The sequence below is a fragment of the Macrosteles quadrilineatus genome, unplaced genomic scaffold (assembly GCF_028750875.1).
Source record: "Macrosteles quadrilineatus isolate MER2022 unplaced genomic scaffold, UCM_ALF_1.0 Scaffold_5__1_contigs__length_97177068, whole genome shotgun sequence".
NCBI classification, from domain to species: Eukaryota; Metazoa; Arthropoda; class Insecta; order Hemiptera; family Cicadellidae; genus Macrosteles; species Macrosteles quadrilineatus.
Window position 1 is genome coordinate 44964144 of NW_026542598.1, and position 21718 is coordinate 44985861.

The 21718-nt window shown below is 37.8% G+C and overlaps 1 protein-coding gene across 1 annotated transcript; it reads right to left on the reverse strand.

Annotated features, from left to right (window-relative positions):
- Positions 1–4966: 4966 nt before the first annotated feature.
- On the reverse strand, positions 4967–19552 carry LOC128995566 (uncharacterized). The gene is made up of 5 exons (XM_054420584.1): positions 19497–19552; positions 18417–18447; positions 16831–16919; positions 9737–9884; positions 4967–5155 (listed from the first exon to the last, which is right to left on the reverse strand). The coding sequence occupies exons 1-5, from the start codon at positions 19550–19552 to the stop codon at positions 4967–4969; spliced, it is 513 nt and encodes a 170-aa protein (XP_054276559.1).
- Positions 19553–21718: the final 2166 nt, after the last annotated feature.

The following is a 21718-nucleotide window of genomic DNA, read 5'->3' on the forward strand; positions in this document are numbered from 1 at the left end:
GATTAGTTTCAAAAAAGGTTAGAATAATGACTTGTTTAACATCCACTGTTGAAAACTCATAAAATCTACTCCTTTTTAAAATTTTTGTTTATGGACTCCTACGCTAAGTGATTTGATTACATTACGTTTCCAAGTTCCGTTTTCCGTTTTCAAGTGACTAACTATCAATCTACTACCTAACTACCCTATCCAACCTAACCCTAACTAATGTTTTAGGTAGATTATTTTGGATAGTTTAGTAAGGTAAAATTCAGGTTAAGTTAGTCACTTGAAAACACGAGGAGTTTCCTTACCTTCCGGTCAAAATATGACTACAAACCATCAAACTTTACTCCCTATTTGGTGAACTATAAAGCGACCAGTTATGAAGTACTTTCAGCTAATTCCTAAATGCACTTTCTTAGTGCAGTACAACCAGCTTTGCCCAGCCTGACTGGTCAGTTCCTCCGCAGTCAAAACATTACCTTTACATAACCCGCCCCCCGCCCCCTGGACGGCCAGTATAGCCGCGTTTCGTCATATCTGATGGTGTTACAGTTTCTCTATCGGCTCCAGAGAAAGTCGCTCACTTTTCCTTTCGCTGGCCGCGGTCGCCGTGACGAGGACGTCCGATGTCCAGTCCCTAGGTCCACTAGGAAGTCGAACACTTTCGTTTTCAGGAAAAGGTTTTGGTATATAGGAAGCGGTAAAATAAGAGGGAAAGATAGGGTAAGAAGCGATTAGGAACTATTTGTATACATCCTTAAATAGAGACTACCATCATAGCAATAAACAACATTGCATTTTATTTATCAATAAGTGTGTTATTTATTGAATGCTATCATAAATATTTTTTATCATAAATCAAAAATCAGTTTAGAGGAGATTGACGGATCAGTTTTTTAAATACTATGCATGAATATTTATACAAATTTTAAACATTTTTTTGTGTTATTACGTATTTGGCATTTTTTGCGTTTTTTTAAGGGAACGTTCCAAACCCTGGTCTTTTGCCATCTAACGTCGACTTTTCGGACTTTTTAATAAATAATAATAGTTGAGGCACAAAAACAAAATGGCTTCTGGGTCCAGTTACGATATCGCAGGAATCGAACCAGCGACCTTCAGATTTGAAGGTGAGCACTATTACTACTCAACAACATAGCTAGACAATTAAATTGTTTATCCAAATCAAAACATTTTATTAATTTAAAAAGACTATTAAAATGTATAATTTATTTTCATAATTAACTGCTTGTTTATAATTTTTTTCATTGTTAATAGGCGACTACTATAGAACTACTACAGAAGACACAAAGTCCGTAACGTTCGGGACTACAGAGAGCATAGAGAATACCGGATTACTGTTCACAGTCTAAACAGGTTATTGCAACGCTTACTGGAGTATGCCTACTACAATGCTACTACTAAAATGGAGAAGTTATCAACACTTATCTGATCATTTTACTGTGAAAATCCCTTAAGAGTAACGTCAAGCCTTTGAGTGTGCATGACCACAGTATACCGGATTAGTGCGGTTGTACTTTTAGCGAATTTCCCTATAGGGAAGTAGTTATTAAAGTAGGTGGCACGTAAAGACCTGGACCCGGGACCGATTTAACACTAACGTTCAAATGTTTATATATGTACCATATGGTGTGTGTGTGTGTGTGTCTGTGAACGCAATAACTTAATTTTTGTCCGATTTTGATGAAATTTTGCTTGAAGCTGAATGGCGGGATAAACTTGAATGAGTTCGCAAACCAGTATGATCGGACGATGAGAACAGGGTTTTATAGCAGGTTTTATGGGGTAAAAATTGGGTCTTCCCATTTTAACCCTCAAAATATAAAATTTAGCAATTTCTTTTCAAGTCTTTTTGTACAGCTTAAAAATAATATTTAATTTATTTAAGTGTTTTCATACGCTAAGTGGTTATGGAGAAAATTCCAAAATGTGTTTTCTTTTAGAGAATAAGTAAACTAATGTAGTTTTCTTGTTTATGTATATTTTGATCAAACTTGGCAAATTGATTTATTTTATACTAAGCTATTAATATTTCACAACAAACACACTTTACTACACTCCGTGTAGCAGCAAACCTAGGTACTTGTTAAACCTAATGTTACCATTAATTAAACATAGATTTAAGGGAAAATCAAATCAGGCAAATGAATATTCGCTTTGCAGGTTTGCTGTGGTGAGAAGGTAAGCATCCTTGTTCACAGTAATGACACTGTGGTAGACCCGTCCCAGACACATCTAACAACATGTAGACAGTACAATGGGAAGCTACTGTGAGCCGATATCACGGTAATTGGCATGTGAACGCGCCAGGCGCCCCACACGGAGTAGTTTGCCGTTTCTCCAGAGATCGTCTAATTGCTACCTTCGGGATCTCTTCGTCACTTGGCTGGCCCCGGGACCTCAGGAGCAACTCGTGACGGAAACCATAAACACTCCTAGCTGGGAATTTGGAGATAATTCAGAGAAAGGAACACACGCCCACAAGTGGGCCTAGGTAGCGACATGCGGGACTTGTTTATATTGCAAGTTTATATTTTATTATCACCGCTGCCTAACAAATATTTATTATTATTTTTGCTGTTTCCTCAAATTGTTTCTTCATATAACCTTAAAGTTGTATTTGTGTTGACTGTTAGTGTGCATTATTATTGTGGTGAATAGTGGTAATAGGGTATAGTGTGGTGAAAAATAGCGTTCGTACCACGGACCGAAATGATTTGCAGCTCTCAATCGTTTTAAGTTCTCGACATCGTCTCGAACTCGAGCCGGCAAACCCTCATTTTCGGCCCTAGGTACGAAAAATACTATATCATAATGTAAACATTTTATTCGCAACCGAGCAAAAAGTAAACAAACTAAAATAAGAAACAGCTGATGCATATTCGATATTTAGATCTGATTAAATACAACCCTTTAATTATGTCTTCGCCCTTAGAAGAAGTTTATCCACGATTAGATCATAAACATAAACAAATTATGTCACTGGCACGTAAGTAAACGTGACTTTATTACTATTTAAATGAACCTTTCAAATAAGCTGTTACAGCTGCACTGATTATTATAAACCACAAGGACACATAAAACATCAAGGACAGTGCAGTTTCAAACCATATACTACCTATACAGAATTCATTCATTTCAACGGACATAACACAAAACATGTTTACATACACAAAACATAAATGTGCAAATCGTGAAATGTTATAGAATTAACAGATGAGTATGAGTATGGTCTCTACCCCTCTTTTGTGAGTCGTGCCTTGCTATGGGAACCCGGCGGTGCGGCGTTGCTGAAAGCGTCCCCAGCGCATCTTGCCATAGGCCAATGCAAAACAGCGTGGAAAGTAGGCGCAGAAGAGATATGGTCAAATGTCCGCAGGAATTGTGCCGTGTGTAACCAGTTCCGTGGCCTGTCCACGCTCACGCATCGCTTTTGGAATGCGATGGAATCGTAGAGGTTTTGTAAACATTTTCCTCAATACATAACTTCAATTATAACTTAATGTACATAGTGCGTCGTAAAAGGGGTTTTTAGATCCTTTAGGTTCTAGCTCATATTTTTTACATTAGGGTAGGTCAGGGGGGCATTGTCACTTAGATCCATTGGTCATTGACTGAATTTGAACCCGGGACCTTGGGGACTAAAGTCCCGAGCTCTACTAGACCAGCTCGCTCCCGTCGTAAAATGTTAATGGTTAAGTGAACTCCCTTAGTCATGGTTGTGTTATATGGATTGAATCACACTCCAACAAGAAACAAGAAACAAGCTCCAGGCGTTGTTGTACACAAACAACTCCTGCAAACTGGGGTTTGCCAAAGGTTTGCAAACTTTTTTGAAGTAAATATAGTCAAATGCGCCCAAAGCAGCAATCCTGCAGACTCAGCAAATTTTAATCCATCTGATTGGATCTTCACAATAATTCCATAAACAAATCATATTAAAAATTTATTCAAGTAATATTAAATTTAAGGAGTACTTAGGTTTGCTGATACCCATAGTATTTAGATTAGTGAATTTGTTAAATTTGATCAAAACATATCTATAACTGTTTAAGTTATAGATAGCCCACTTAAACAGTTTTCCTTTCCTTGATAAGAATAACTTACAATCTCTAAAAGTACAGTTTTTTTTTAGTTTTTGTGTTTTTCAATTGTATAAAAATGTCTCAATATAAAAAATTCTTATATGCAAAAGCTCTACATGATGGCTGTCAACACTAGGCATTAAGGGTAGAAACTTGAAAACACCAATTTCCTTAAATTTAAAACCCCAATAACAATCCCATACGTTCCCATTACTCGATATTGCTCAATCAGGACTCAAAATTGGACCATAATGACTCAATAAAATATCATCCTGTTCACGGTCTCAAATCAGGAAATGCAAATAACTAAACAATTTTAAAATCCTAAACAACTATATTTAAGCTTATAATTAAACACAAGTGCATCCTAATAAATAAATAAATACAATCATCAGTCTTTTAATCAGTCTTATCGTTCAAACGTTTTTCGATTGTGTAGAGTTTCTTCAACAAATATTCTTTTTCTGAAAATGCCAAATTCAAAATTTTGAGCAGGCTTTTTGAGAAAATTACAGTTTTTTGTCTGTTATTACTTTGAAACAGTGAACATTATTTTTTTTTTTCAAACAATAAAAGTGTAAAAACATAACTTCCTTAAGCCGGGTTTTTCTAAGCGCGGAAGTGGAGAGCGGAGAGAGGAACACGGAGAGCGGACTCCACTTGTCCACTTGGTAATTTAATGTTACTGTTTTCCTAGAAGCGGAGCGAAAAACCATGTTAATATCTTTTCTGCTCTCCGCGTTCCTCTCTCCGCTCTCTGCTTCCGCGCCTAGGAAAACCCAGTTTTAGGAACAAAGTTGTTGCAAAAGATGAATTGCTATCCGACTGCTCCAAGGTCAATCGTCCGGAAGGTTGTACAAGGATCTCTGATGTTCCTAGGGGTTGTTGGCGGTGGATGACGCCTGGTGCTGCATCTGAGCGTAGTTGGAGGCCTGGGGCGCTCCTTGGGTCTGGGGCTGCGAGGGGTCGAAGTCCTTGCCCATGAGGGTGCTGACGGGGCAGAGGCAGGGGACGAGCTGCACGTCGTGAAGACGACCTTGGAGTGTCTGTGGAGGCGGTGCCATCTGGGGACAAGAAGTAGAAATATAAACAGACATATTTTACAGAACTGAATCACCTTCAGGAGGAAATAAAAAAAATTACTATTATCAATTATTAGTTTAGATGGAGACGCAACCTTGGTGCGTATTTTAACCCAAATATGAGTGAAGGATGAGTGTACAATGTTGTGTGGTGATCTGTGTAGCTTGTTACTGGCCAAGAATAAGGTCAGCTGTTTCATCACTCAGGATCAGGATTATTTAAACCCATTAGTGATTAAATTGATACTCTAGACCTATTAAAAGAGGAAAGACCTATTTAACTGTCTAGCTACTTCCTACAAGGTTTGATGGTCATGTATGTTTTCAAGATAGCTTTTTTATGTTTGATAGTTCCTTAAATCAATCGATTTCACCATGAAGAATAAGGTGATCTGGTTCCAATAACTTGGAAAAAATACGTTAGTTTTACGACACCAATATAATGAGGTTATTCGAAGACGATTGAAGAATGAGCGTTGGATATGACAGTATTGTTACTAAGATCAGCTGGTAATTTTGCAATGCCCATTTCTCAACGACAGTTGGGTACAGTATTGAATGGACCATAAACATAAACAAATGACGTTTTTGGCCCGAAAATAAACATTATTTAACATTGCTTAAATGGAACTGCCAAATCATATGTTCAATGCTATTAGTATAGGATTCGGGCCAACAACGTCATTTGTTTATGTTTATGATCCATACCGGTATTTTTCTAGTAATAGTGGTATTGAGCCATCAAAACCAAGATGGTCCCATCACGAATATCAGAACAGTGACAGTATAAACGTAAACAATTTACATCTTGTCCGAATCGTATACTTATAACAGCAACAGCTGGTTTGGACTTTATTTGTTTGTGTTTCTGATCTCTACCGTTTATGTTCTAATATAAGTGAGTGTTGTGATTCTGAAAAACACGCGATGAAAATAACATTTCGAGAAAGAGATTCCTCGTATTTGTGAGAAGTATGTTTGATTAATTGATAGTAAAATTGTCAATTGTTACAAGAACAAAAGTTACAAAGCCGTCACGGAAAAACTACTATTCTTCCACATTTTACACACAATTTTCACGATAGTTGATTGCCATTTTTTTTACAAAATTATGTATATTTCTCATCAATCTTTTACTTATTAGATTACAACGTTGAATGTAAGTAAATAATTTGATGAGGACTTTTATCTATTCACAAAAAACCAAGTTCCATCTCACCGTCCCATCAAATGACGATGTCAACAAAGAAACCGTCCGGGTGGAACCTCTAGAGCAATCACAGTCTTCTTTTTATAGCAGGAAAAAAGGGTTCGACGAAGGATTCGAGTTTTATTTTACCTTCGGTTGATGGTGATTGGAAGGGACTTATCTATTTCCGGTGGGATGGCGGGAGAGAACGGAAAGTGGTACAGCGCAGGCGCAGGACATCTCACGAATGGAGCTTCCCGCATGGCTTTCACACGAAGCTCGCATGAGCATTGATTATGGAGGTCCTTATCTCTAGATCGCTGAGACGGGGTTGCCCTTTCCTACAATTATCGCGGGAACTGTCAAGTCGACCAGGGGTGGTTCGTTGTGAGAAAATGTAGGGTGAAAAGGAAACTCTGCATACCGGCATTGTTCCATCTCCACGCCATATGTGGGTGGTTCATTGTTACTAAGATCAGCTGGTTAGGAAAGACTATTCAAGGACAGTTGGGTGCAGTATTGGACCATGGAGACCAAGGTTAAGTATAGGCCTACTATGCGGTGTAACTTTTTGATAGTTTTTGGGTACAAACGAAATTGGTTGTTTATGTATTCTGTACATGGCTAATAATATACAATTTTTATTTACCTAGATGTAGCCAGAATAGCAAAACAAATTATTGAAATTGAAGTAACCGTTTTTAGGAAATGTCTTATCAAAGGTCTTATCGTAAAGGTCTTATCAACTTTGATGGAATGCAGTTTGAGGTTCTTCATATTACAGACATAGAATTGTGTACTAAAACGTATAAAATTTGTTTCTTTCAGTCTAAGAAAAAGGTAATCATGGGTTCACCGGAATGATTAAGTACCAGGCTTGCAAAAAATTTTTTTTATTTCAATGCTTGTATGAAACTATCTAGGACCACTAAATTTGGGGTTTCTGTTAGTGGATTGTCAATCAAACCACCTTTGATTTCTACAAGAGCTCAATAGATCAATCGTGATGTATATATAAATAAAATAGTTGTCTGTCTAATAGAGGGTTCTAATTCAGTTACAAGTCTGTGTAGCAGCTGGGTAGCTCAGTGGCTATAGTGTTCATCTAGTAATCAAAAGGTCGCCGGTTCGATTATGACAAAAGTGTGGCTTTTTGGTGGTTCGAATCTTGACCCAGCTGTCCTTGTTCTTGTTGTCCTAGCGAAAAGGAAATTTTAAGTGTCATTAAAAGTCTAAAAAATAAAAAGTCTTCAGGGGCTGATGAAATATCTCCGTATTTACTTAAAAAGATTGCACCATATCTGATAAAACCCCTATGTCATTTAATTAACACTTCATTCTCTAGTGGATCGTTTCCCCAAGCGCTGAAGGTGTCAGTGGTCAGGCCTATATTCAAAAAAGGAGATCCAACGCTTTGCAATAGCTATAGGCCCATATCAGTAGTGTCTGTGTTTTCAAAGATATTTGAAAAAATCATGGTGATAAGGCTGTGGGATTTTTTCAGGACAAATAATATCATATCCGAAAACCAGCATGGATTTACAAAGGGCAAATCTACCACTTCAGCGATGTTTAAATTAATAAACAAGGTGGTTTGTGAATTAGATGCTGCAAACTATTCTGCTGGTTTATTTTTTGACTTAAGCAAAGCCTTTGACATGGTGGACCATAACTTATTGCTCAAAAGAATGAGCAATGTGGGCGTGAGAGGATTGGCTTTGGATTGGGTCAGGTCATTTCTTTGTGACAGGAGTCAATATGTAGAGATAAGGGCAGTAGATGAGGCTGGGTGTGTTAGATCCTACCCTTCTGCTGAGAATTCTGTTGCAAGGGGGGTTCCTCAAGGCTCCGTCCTGGGACCAGTCCTTTTCCTAATTTTTATTAACAACCTTTCTTCCTGCACAACATCCTCAAATCTATCATTGTTCGCCGACGACACCTCTCTTTCGATTTCTAGCTCTGATTTTCTCAATTTAGAACAAATTAGTTTTTTGGAAGCAAACAGTATAATCCAATGGTTTGACGACAGCTCATTGAAAATTAACACAGAAAAAACACAACTCATTAACTTCCGCTTATCAAATCGCGCAAATGGATTCAGTCTCCTTCTCGACGAAACCGAAGTTCATCCAACACCAAATGTCAAGTTTCTTGGATTGATCTTGGACGAGAAACTTAGTTTTCATGGCCATATGAAACACATTGCAAAGAAACTTAGCTCTGGTATTTTCGTTTTGCGTAACCTCAAGAACAATGAAAATCTGGAGGTACTGCTGACTGCATACTATGGGCTCATTTATCCCCACTTAGCATACGCCGTACCTATTTGGGGATGTGAGTGCCAGCAGACCAACATTTTGTTTAAACTTCAAAAAATGGCTATGAGGACTATTTTCTCTTTGCAGAAGCGTAAATCATGCCGTAAATATTTTGCTCATTCAAAAATTTTGACATTTCCATCCATTTATATTCTTGAATCCTTAACATTTGTAAAACAAGAACTTGCTCAATTTAACGTTTCTGTCAAAAACCACTACACTTTGCGAAACTCACACACATTACCAATCCCTAAACATTCTACGACATTTTTCAAAAGACACTTACAGTACAATGGAATAAAACTTTTCAATTCTCTTCCACTTTCTCTTAAGCTAGAACCAAACCTTCCAAAATTTAAAAAACGATTAAAATCTCTTTTGATAAATTTTACCTCTTACAGCGTCCAGGAATTCATAAATCATATCAGCTCTAGGAATGCCATTGTAAATGTTCATTTATAAGTCTTTGATGCAATTTGTAGTATAATGTAAGCCATTTTGTAAATACCTGTATAATTGTAGATCTATGTAAGGCATCTTTTAAAAATAATGTGACTTAGCTAATGCAACTTGTTTTGTTAAAATTTTGGCTAAATAAATGATTTGATTTGATTTGATTTGATTTGTTAATTTGGGCTTTCAATAAATGGCCCTGACTAATGAAACAGCTGATCTTAGTCAGTAACAAAGCTACGCAAAGCACACTCCATTCTACACTCATCCTTCACTCATATTTGGGTTAAAATACGCACATTTTAGCCTCCCCATCTCAAATGAATATTAATATGAAATATGTTCTTTGCACTATACAGTACTTCTATTTAGCATTCTAACGAAAACATGATAAAACTGTCAACAATTAAAATTATAAAAGGAATATTACATAAGATGAACATATATCATTTACCAATTGAAAAGTGCCAACTGTAGAAAAAAGTCGCATATACTTTCCAAATGCATTAAAGCCAAATTTGACTTTCTCCATTTTAAAATCCCTTTACGATAAGTCTCCAGGATGAAACTTTCTCCTGTCTTCAGCGATGAACCTATACTGACCTGTGGTTGGTAGGGCACGGCCACTGGCAGAGCTACGGTCAGGTGGCCGCTAGGGTCGGCCTGGTAGGGGGCCGGGGGACCTGACCAGGGACCGTAGGGGGTCTCGGACCTCACGGAGTACCCTGGCATCGGCGGAGGAGGCCCGCCCCTGCGAACACAAGTAAGTATTTGACAAAAGTATTGTACTCAAGCTTTATTCTAGATTTTGTTATTCAATTTTCTATACCATTGCTTACCCAAAGATAAACAACATAAGATAGTTGTAAGTAACACAGATAAAGTTCTTCATTTTCAACATAATTTGGCAAACGTACTTTATTAACAATGATATTGGCACCATTGATTTAAAATATATGTTGGTAGAAACCAAACATTGCTAAACCATCTTCAAATTCTGATAAATCCTATTAAAAATGAATGTTAACATTTTTTGTGTTCACATTATTATGTTTACTAGTATTACGTACATTTAAAAGTTTTTTTTTTAATTTCTTAGCTATACAGTGACTACAAATATTATGAAAAACCCCTGTTAAGAGTGCTGAATGATTCCTCCTCCAATACAGACTTAAGTCATGTACGGAATAATATTTCCATACTATATTTTCGATCTTTCCATGTATATGTTTTGTAAATATCTTTTATCTCGTAGATATAGATATTATTGTTCGGCTAGAGTAAACATGAGTACTTGTGTTAGTGAGTGAAATTTTGGGATTTCAAATAATAATTATCAAATTTAACGATCATAGACACCGTATGTTTTCTTAAAAAATATTTAAAACAACACTAGTGTTTTCGTATTTGAAAACAATTTGAATATCACTGTGACAATTTTAATTGCTTAACCTTACTATTGTGTATGTAAAATAATTTCAATACACCATTATACTACAGAATCTTTGTTCCCAAACAAATAATTCTTATCCACTCTCCCTGACACGTTTAACGCGTGACTCAACTCCGAAACAGGAAAGTAATCAAGCAATAATTGCTTGCATAAATATCGAAAATCGGCTCATTAGTTGATTAAGCCATATGTAATTATTTCCGCGCACGTAGTCCGGTTAAAGCCCTGCACGTAGTCGATGCCTCCCCATCAGGTATTGGCTAATGTACCTAATTACTGAATGCATACCTGTCGTGTGGATTGCGGCTTCGATAATTAGCTACTGTATAAACAATCCGGCGGGCACGATCAGATGCAAATTTAGCTTCGTTTTGCATTTTTAGATTCTTTCCGGAAGATTGTCAGGTTGATTCGGAAACCGTTTCATTGTTTGCAAAGTTATTGACCCCCTAAATATACGTGTAATAAGTTGACAACCTGACACTAAAAAAGTTGGTAAATATTTTTTTTTTATTCAGCATAGCTTTAATTTATTGTGAGATTATTTTCGGAAGTTTGCATATATTTTCGAGGTTAGTGTCTTGAAACGCATCATTTTTGTTTGTAAAGTTATTGAATGCCCTAGCCTGTTATACATGTAACCAATCGACGAGCTTAAATATTTTATTTTTTAGGCTTAGCACGAAAAGTGCAGTAAAACTTTAAAAAAGGGGTAGAGAAAATATAGATCCGGAAGGAAGTACTGGAGAATTTTTTGGCAAGGGAAAAGAAAAAATGCTTGCAGAAAAGGCGGAAAAACTGGGCATAAATGTTGTCCATTACTTGTTGGTAAACGAAGGTAGGTAAGTTGTAAAATTCTTTCTCACTATTTCAAACACTTTGTGTCAAATTTGTTTTTAACTCATATTTTTTATTGAAAAATGTTTTAGACTATTACTAAGTATTAGTGTAAAATAAATCAGCTGTACACGTACCGACTTTAGTTAACACTTTTATGCGTCCTCTATTTTGATTCTATTTCCAGACAAAATCTTGAAACTTTTTTGTGACGCAAATTTTTTTTAAGCTTCATTTAACTTTAAAGTAGGACCTAAACTGCAAATCTTGTTTACATTTTCATTCGATTCAAAACAATTGCCAGAGGTTTCCTTCATATATTTGATTATAACCTATAAATTCACTCTCATCGTTTATCTACACAGCGACATCTCACCACCGGCGATGAGTCAGTGAGTCACAGTGCATCTCACAGTCGTGGTCAAGGATATGTTCGAGTCCGGATATCCCACGATATCGGCAAAGCCGGACACTGTGAAGAAAGTGGGAAGATCTGAGTTATAGCGCCAACTTCACTGTTGTAAAACACGGCTGGTGTTGTGAACATTAAAAATATTCCTCGTTCAAACCTGAATTTGTCACTAGACTTGTTTTGACGAAATTAATAATTAATTTGTGTGTTTAGGTCAATGTTTTGTCAAATTTAGGTTGTTCAACACGTTCAAGACCGGTTTTTAATTTTTGGGGAACTTATGAGACAGTTTGGACAGAAATTTAGTTGTAAAATCGATGATAATGTATGTGGATTGTTATTGGCTTGAATATGTTTCATCCTAGGGTGCATACTAGCCCAGACCAGTTTTACACATTCGGTGGTTATAAAACGTCACAAAACTTCAAGCTAGACCTATATGGTTACGGTGTTATCAGATAAATAAATCTTTTATGTTGTGCGTGATTTGAACCCGGGGCCTCGAGGACCGAAGCTTCACACACTAACTCTAAACATTATGTGCTCGTTGCACTAAACCAGCTCGCTTCCATGGTAAAGTTAAACATTTTGAGGGTTGTGATAGTGTTAGATGCCACTCATTATGCTTAAGTTGAGTTCGATTTTCTAATTGACAATTCCTTGGATGTATCATCAAAAATATGTCCAGTACTTGAAAATTATTAAACACTTTTCATGTCCCAGTCATTGGTTTAAAAATAAATAATATCAATAATCAATTTTCGTTAATCTTTTAGTACTTGGAACATAGATGGCAACTAAAGCTATTCAAAATATATTGCTTGGGCTAACAGTAATACAATGCAGTATGGCGATTAATTGAGCTACCCTTGTACTGTACTTTCATTGTTTTATTACATACTCTAAATTAATTAGTTATTTAAAAAATTATAAAAGCATCAACTCATATACTATTTGCTGAACGAGCTAACAAATAAAATACAATTTAACTTAGATAGTTTCATTTTCCAACAGTAATTGAGAAACTGCACAATGTCGACCGCAAATACACCACAATTCAAATCACTTATGTTAATAGGGAATACAAATGAACCTAACTATCTTATTGCACCCGGAATCGTTATAAAGGTTAATACCAAACATTAAAGTAACGGGTTTCCTTGATACTTAGTAGCCTATGGTAACTCAATATAATTATATTACCAGTATTAACCTACTAAGTTCTTCAACATTCTCTGTCTAGTTATGATCTGGAAGATGAAATTGTCGACTTTACTGTTGTTTGCTATTTTATCAGCTGTTAACATTGTTGCATTGCTGTGAGACAGACTAAAACAGCTGTTAGTTGTATCATTGACTTGTAGTAGTAAGTTGACTCCTTAAATCTTCAATGTGATCTTAAAAAATCTTAACCCGCAACCGATTGAGAGGTTCACAACATTTCTCGACTAACACGCATTACTTCAGGCCATTTATATTTTTCACGCTGAAACCTAAAGGTTCAGAAAACTGCTTGGAAGTGTAATTTAACCGCTTTCAAATTCCCGGCTTAAGTTGTCCGCGTTTTCCCACACGATCGCCTAGCTAAGTGGACGCGATTACAACTCCCTCGTAATTTAAGGTGAACTTCACCTTCGACGGTAATTTTGGTTACACCAAATTACCCTTTGAGTGCAATCACCCTTGTGATAGACTTAGCTCGGGAATAATTAAACTAGCTATAGTTAGGAATCTTAAGTCTTCGGGATAAGTGAGTACATGGAATGGTTGGGATGTAGAAGATGATTCACAAATCCCAAAAATAGTAGTTTAAGAACAGAGATATTCTACACAACTTTTTTTTGTTACACAAAATTACCCTTTGAGTGAGTTGTGTGAGAACTTACTAAAGGAGCAATTAAACTACATAGGGGCCAAAAAAATCAAGGGTGTAAACAAATTATATAGGGACATAAGCTTTGCATATCGATGAAATCAGGATGTTATTGTCCGTCGTGCATTAATTGCGCCAAAAAGTTCCAGAATTGCGCCAAGTCCTCAACGGGTCTCAAAATATGTTCCTTAGTTGGGCCAATCCCAAGCCAGGTAGGGGTGAGTTGCCGGCATAAGGGATGTCCTTGTTTACGTGTAATCCTAATCTATCCTAATCTAACCTAACCTAGCCTAACCTACTCAATTATACAGTCAAAGACGGCCGCCAGCCAATAATGAACGTATCGGGTGGCTCCCTGGAGTAGTTGGCGCATTTCAGGAATACCCGCCTACCTGACTCATGTCAGTTGGCGCAATTAATACTCGCCCTTATTGGTCTACTCAGTTATATTTTTCTTGTTTGCTAGAAAAATACCTGAGTCCTTAGAAGGTAACTGCCCGGATGATACCAATGCCATGAGGGAAATTGAATTATTCCGGCTAAAAAGTATATACAAGGGTGTGGGCAAAATCGTCACAACATCACAAACATCCTAGGTTATCAGCCGGAATTTTCTTCACTTCTGATTTGTTTACATCAATTAACCTTTAATTTAAGAGTCAGAAGATTTTCTAGGAAAAGTAAGCAAGTACAGTAGGCGTGGCAGGGGCAGAGGCTTCACATATCGCCAAAATCGTACTTTATCACCCGGGGCTTTCTACACACCTCCGTGGTCAGGGTCAGGGGGTCGTCGCCGGACGGACGCTAAATTCAAATTACCCCGTGATAATTGTATAGTTTCTACATTGTAATTTATTGAATGACACGGGCCTCGTGCACTCGCTTTCTTGCACGTTTATGTTAATGGAGGATGCACTAGGCAAGGTCGTGGTCATTTCGGCTCCCACGGAATTTTTGGAATTCGGGAAAGGGGGAAATTTGACTTTAAAAATAAGCATTGCTGGACTTAGTGTTTGCATCCTAGCATGCTAGGCTCTAGCTGAGAACACAACACATTTTAGTCTAGGCTAGAGGGTTGGTTGTGTATTAATTGCGCAAAAGAGTTCCTTAACTGTGCCAAGCCCTTAAATTATCCCAAAAAATGTTCCTTATTGCACCAAGCCCAAGCCAGAGGGGTGAATTGCTGGCAGAAGGAATATCCTTGTTTAAGTGTCGACCTAACCTATCCTAACCTAACCTAACCTACTAATTATACATGCAAAGAGGGCCGCCACTTGGTACACTTAATGCACGAATCGGATGTCTCCCTGGAGTAGTGGGCGCAATTCTGGAATACCCGACTACCTGGCTCAGGTTAGTTGGCGCAATTAAAGCCCGCCCAGAAGGTCATATAGCCATTAGTGATAGCTAGGATTTGAACTTAGGACCTCGAGAACAAAATCCTACGCTCTATCACTTAAAAAAGCCTCCCAATAGTGTCATTGGTGTATTATGATCTAGAATGGCTGATTTGGTAGGGAACATCTTTATCGTGACCCATTTTAATACCCCTCAATCATTAATTTGGGATCACTTTAATAATTTGGAGAACATTCTTTAACCCTTTTCCTGGTAAAATCACTTCAATCTTGGGTGTAAATTGCAAATCGGGTGTGAGTTTATGAACAGATTTCAGTTTGGGAAGCGACTGGGAGGAATTCATTACCATGTGATTCGCGGAAATTACACACCAGAAGTCGTGCGATTTGCGCCTAACCCTCCGTGAAAACTGTATAATGCTCAGCGATAGCAGCAATGACTACTACACACTTTCCTATGTATTGGAAGAAGGTACATTGGGTCCAATCAAAACTTGAACTGATATGATTATCTGTTCCAAAGAATCCAAAGACCCTAAATTTGGACAATCACTGAACTAGGCCACCAATTATTGAGAACTCTTGCTCTAAACAAGTAATGAACGAATCTCTAAATTTGTACACACTCAGGAAATATCTGCCTGACATACGAGCAGGAGCTTATTTTATTTTCATTAGCCATGGATTATGGTCATTAAGATAAATGAACAAGAAAATATCATTGGGTGTAATTTACAGATAGAATACAGTAGTTGAAAGAGAAAACATCAGCAACTGTTTTTGTGAAATTTCGAAAAACAAACCAATGTATACACCTTATACATCCATTTTTATACTCAATGAAAGTCTTTTTAGAGGAGATTGAGTGGATATGATATCAAAATTGTATTAAATACATAAATAATCACTACACCAATTAAAGAAGTGTAGATAATTTTCTTGGGACTGATAGAAGAAAGGAAAACTCTTTGGTATTCGACAATAAACAACATTAGACTTTTATTTTCCACATAATCACCAATTCGTAGACTCCATCCCACGATCTATTAAAGTGCATATTAATTAACAACAATTATTAATTTAATTTACAAGGGACGCGAATTGAACTGAACTCAACCACTATTATATGCTCCTCCATGGAGAGAATTTCACAAAACAATCCGCATAAAATTACCTCCTCTGGATATGCTTAACCTCGACCGCATCCGTTATTCATTCAAATCTCACAAAATAAATACGAATGCACAATCGTTTCTTGGGGTACTCAGGATAATGTAGCTGAAGACAAGAAGGGTCAGCGGTGCAATCCTGGAGGCAGTTAAAGTAGATGTCTCCGACACAGGACATCTAAGGTCATTGGTCTATTGAGGACATACAGTTGTCCTGCGGTATCTATGCTGACCCTGGTCAAGACTTCAGCATCTGCTCAGCAGTGGCTGCCTCAGAGGCGTTGCTGATAGTATCGCGGGGAAAGTCGTCGTGTTTCTGGAGTCTATCGACTACTAATACCCGGAGAGTGGAGACACTCTGGTTAGTTTAGTATCAACAACAGCTGTAAACTTCCTCGATATTCGATGAGTGCAAAACGATAGTGGAAACTACATGGGACTTTCGCCTTCATGTGTTGTTGTGTTTATATTTGCATCAGTTAGATAGGTGCAAGTAGGTTCGTTGTGGAATTGTTTGAGGTTGTAAATATTCTATTTGACTTCCGACAGATCGCAATAGTTAGGATGAATTTGAAGTTCAAGTTCAAGTACTCACATTTTCTTTGCGGTATTCGACGGACTGCTGGAGAAATACCAAAATCCATGGCAAACCATCACCTCAGCCAGAAGGAGGCAAGAGAATGTCTGAAACAGAGAAAAAATTTTAAAATCAAAATAATCTAAATATATAAAAGGCAAAGCCCTCACTGACTGACTCACTCACTCACTCACTCACTCACTCACTCACTCACTCACTAACTCACTCACTCACTCATCACTAATTCTCCCACTTCCCATTTACCTAGGAGGCTGAAATTCGGTACACCGATTCTTTGGGCATTAAATAGGAAAACTAAGTAGTTTTTATTCTGATCGGGCTTTCGGGCTCCGCCCCAGTGGCTCTGGAGTTTCCCATGTTAACCTTATGATTTTTCATATTTAAATGAAATTAATGAATCTTATCAGCTGTTCCAATTAAACAAGTTGGTTCTGTTCTATGATGTTCAATAGCATTAAAGTTACAAGGATTACCAACAGGGTGCAGCACTATTACTACAGCCGGGGATGCGGAATACTATCCCCCGGAAAACTACCCCCCCCCCCCAGGTGAAACGTGACGTCACAAAATCTGCTAACTAACCAATATGGAAGCCGTGTCCGCGACTGGAATACTACCCCCCCCCCCTTGACACATCATGCTATGTAATTGTAATTTTAATTCGAGTAATTCCGTTGGATAATAGAAAAGGCATGTTGTGAATATAAAACAGATTTTCGAAATGTTACAGCAAGTTTGGTTGGTTAGGTTAGGTTAGATTAGAACTGTTTGACAACTAAATTTGAGTGTCCGTGACTGGAAAACTGCCCCCCCCCCCGGTCTCTGACGTCAATATGACGTAGGAACCTGCTTGGGGGGGTAGTTTTCCGGGGGACAGTCTTCCGGCGACCCCTACAGCCAATTTGCAAACAAAAGGTGAGTGAGCGTAGCGAACGAACTTCAACCTGGAAGCGAGTTAGCGTAGTGAATGAGCTAACCTGAAGGCAAGTGAGCGGAGCGAACGAGCTCCAACCTAAAGGTGAGTGAGTGTAGCGAACGAACTTCAACCAGGACGTGATTGAGCCATGTGAACGATCTCACTTGTGAAGTTAAACGGGGCAAAGCCCGTGGGTACAGCTAGTAAATTCTAAAATAAAGTTTTTAAATTATTTATTATTATTATTATATTTATTATTATGGTATTATTTTTTATACCTGTATTCTTACAGTGTTTAAACACGTGCTCTTACTAACGAGTTTCTGTCTAGGAAGATGAGCTAGGTGTAGGTGTTTTGTTCGAATTAAATTCACTGCCCCAAAGAAATTGTGGAACTGAAATGATTTCCTCCTTTCACTTTCTAAAACGCTTACACTTTTTATACCAAATTAATAGTACGACTCAAGGCTGAGCACACTCTGACGATGGTTGATTGCATTAATGAAAGTTGTACTTTGTGATAAAGAATGTGTCTTGGCATTCAATAGACATTTCATTAAATTCATAAAACTAACAAAACCAATTGACCAATTGATGTTTGACAAGAAAGCCTGGTGGATTCTTCTCCCTACATTGTTACATCTCACATTTCTATGTTTTCACCAACCTGACCTTTGTCAACAATACCGCACGTCGCTCTACAATAGACAGCATGTGTTGTACAAAGAATGTCTTTTGTTGCGATCCCTGGGTGAGACGGATTAGCGTGTTTTCTAGCTCTTGAAGGGTGTAATTTAAATAAACACGTGGTTAAGTGGTGTGACTCATCCCCAACCTTCCACCTTAGCTATGATCACGGCAACTGACCGAGCTTTCCCTGTAACTCAAACCTCCTTCTATGGGGAAAATCATGGCCTCTATGAATAGGCTGTTTAAGATAGAATATATGATTCGATAGCTATAAAAATGGATGAATTGCCGAATCTTTTTTATAGATACTGATGATTAGTATGTTGATGTGACGTTTAATTTTTTCAGAGTCCACGATACTTATCCCTAAATAGGGATTTTAGATTTTGAACGACGATATTGATTTCAAAGGCCGTTGTTTTCAACTACCGCAAATTATTTATGCAGCTGAATGATAAAAAGATCCTATGGTTTTCAGCGTGAATACTAGAAAAATACCGGTATGGATCATAAACATAAACAAATGACATTTTTGGCCCGAAAATAAACATTATTTAACATTGCTTAAATGGAACTGCCAAAACATATGTTCAATGCTATTAGTATTAGGATTCGGGCCAACAACGTCATTCGTTTATGTTTATGATCCATACCAGTATTTTTTTTGTTTTCAGCTTCTCATGAATCTACAACTAATTGTGTATGACGAAAGGAATTGTGAGTTTGCGAAACATAATACCTATTTTAACTTAGAAGAAGTTTGGGAAATAAATTCGTCACGCTTCAGTATCACAATGGAGATAATGATAATGTAGTTTGCCTTAAAAGTCTTACCAAATGGCTCATTCCTGATAATCCCCGGTTGTGATTTCCGAATCATTAGGATGCTACCAGTCAATAGCTACGATAGCCCAAACCTATCCAACATAACCAGCACCTCAGAGCTCTCCTTCATCGACGAAGAGATGGACTATTGGTTGCGTGTTGAGAGGCTGTACTGATCATCTCCAGGATATAAGCATGATCTAGAGGTCAGTACTTGACCTCCAGCCTCTACCTGGGCTCTGGACGAAACCTATCCAACATGACCAGCACCTCAGAGCTCTCCTTCATCGACGAAGAGATGGACTATTGGTTGCGTGTTGAGAGGCTGTACTGATCATCTCCAGGATATAAGCATGATCTAGAGGTCAGTACTTGACCTCCAGCCTCTACCTGGGCTCTGGACGAAACCTATCCAACATGACCAGCACCTCAGAGCTCTCCTTCATCGACGAAGAGATGGACTATTGGTTGCGTGTTGAGAGGCTGTACTGATCATCTCCAGGATATAAGCATGATCTGGAGGTCAGTACTTGACCCCCAGCCACGACCAGGGCTCTGGACGAAACAAGGAGCCATAAACAATTTTAGATTTTAGGCCAACAGTAATGATTGGGATGACCATTATACAGTCGCTTCCCATCGGGTGCCGGGAGCGGGTTCGATTCGTGAGTGGAGTGTTAATTAAAATGTACTCTTTTATACGACGGGAGTTCAAAGTTTACAACGCGCAGTGTGGTATCTTCAGAAAATAGCGACATAAAGATATATACTCGTTTTACGAATGGTAAAAGATAATATCTCTCAGAATAAGGTTACGTTGAAACAGCTTTTATTTCTCTACGAGTTACATTTGATAAAATTAATAACTTATAATAATAGCGTAATTTTTTAATTTTATATTCAAACGGAACAGTAACATTCATTTTATCATACCCTGAGGTGCTAGGAGTGTGAGGTTGACCATTACAGATGTCTGCAAAACACGCCATTGTAAAGTATATTTAATATCCAACCCCAACTAGGCTTTCAAAGTATCAAATTTGAGGTAGAAAATAGAATCTCCACAGTAGCGCCACCATGGCTCATTTAAGTCTCTATTTGAATACTAAATTGGCTTCGGTTGCTCAATGTGGTACAGTATCTACTTCATAATCCAAATCAATATCACACAAGTTGCATCAATTGAACCTAATCTAATCCTACAGAACCATAGCTTCAGAGAACCCTCCTTAACCCGTCGACCTTTCCCCAGATTCACCAGAACCCCCGCGATGACACCGTCTTCACCGCAACAATACTACATAAATCCGTCAGTCCTTACCTGTAAGTAGGACTGTACTCTACCCTCAGCCTCCGATGTCTTCTGAATAATAGATCGGAGCCGTCGTGACGTCGCCATACCCATCGAGTGTCTTCTCTACGATAACACGACTCGTTCGCGGAATCATTAGAGAATCGTCTACAGACTCCATGTACGTTCAGTAAGATATGGCAGTTTTATACTTGACCTTTCCACTGGTAGGTGCTGTGCTGAGATCAGGTAAAATCCAATTACGACTGCATTACTCCGTGCGAATAGCAGAGGGTTTCCGCACCGTGGAATCGTGATAGAATTGTTGTTGATATTCAGTTAATAGGTGGTCCATCGTGTTGAGTTTTGGACTACTTAATTTGTTATCAAAAGGAAAAAGTGAACAAGTACTGAAGGGGTCTTTTAGAACTCCTGTTGGATTTATTTAACAAAATGAAGCATTTGTCCATATGTTTCATGGTTTTAGCTATAATTAGTAAATTTTTCCAATAAATAACTTAACAATTACAACTAATCTATATATTAATTTGAAACTGTTTTTCTTTGTCACAGCTATTTTGAGAGAACGCCTGAGCGTAGAAACTCGGTAGAGGTGTCTAAAGAAAGGGGTTGGTTTGTAGATGAGCCATCAAAATAGAAACATGGTGAATTCCCTTGGGGCTCTGCCCCCGTGGCCTTTAAATTCTCATCCCATGTTATTCTTATGGAGGAAAACGGGGTTTTTGTCACAGCTAATTTGAGAGAACGGCTGGGCGTAGAAACTTGGTAGGGGTCTCTAAAGAAATGTCTTGGTCTGTAGATGAGCCATCAAAAGAGGAAAGAGGTAAACTCCCTTGGGGCTCTGCCCCTGAAGCCTTTAAAGTTGCCTCTTCAGATTTGTTTACATTACGACCATATGCATAATTCTACACTACTTTTTAATGCAACAGCTGTTAATATTTAAATTGTGATTTATTGAATTTGTCAAAATGAAGTAGAGTGGCCTATTTGCAATGGATTTTTCTGATTTTAAAATTGATTTTCTTCTGCATCGTGTCATGTTTTGCAATATAATGTTCTGTTGCCAAATCAGTGGAAAATCCTAATATCACAGTAACCTTTAAAATTATTTTTTATGGAGTTAACTTATATCTATTGTATGG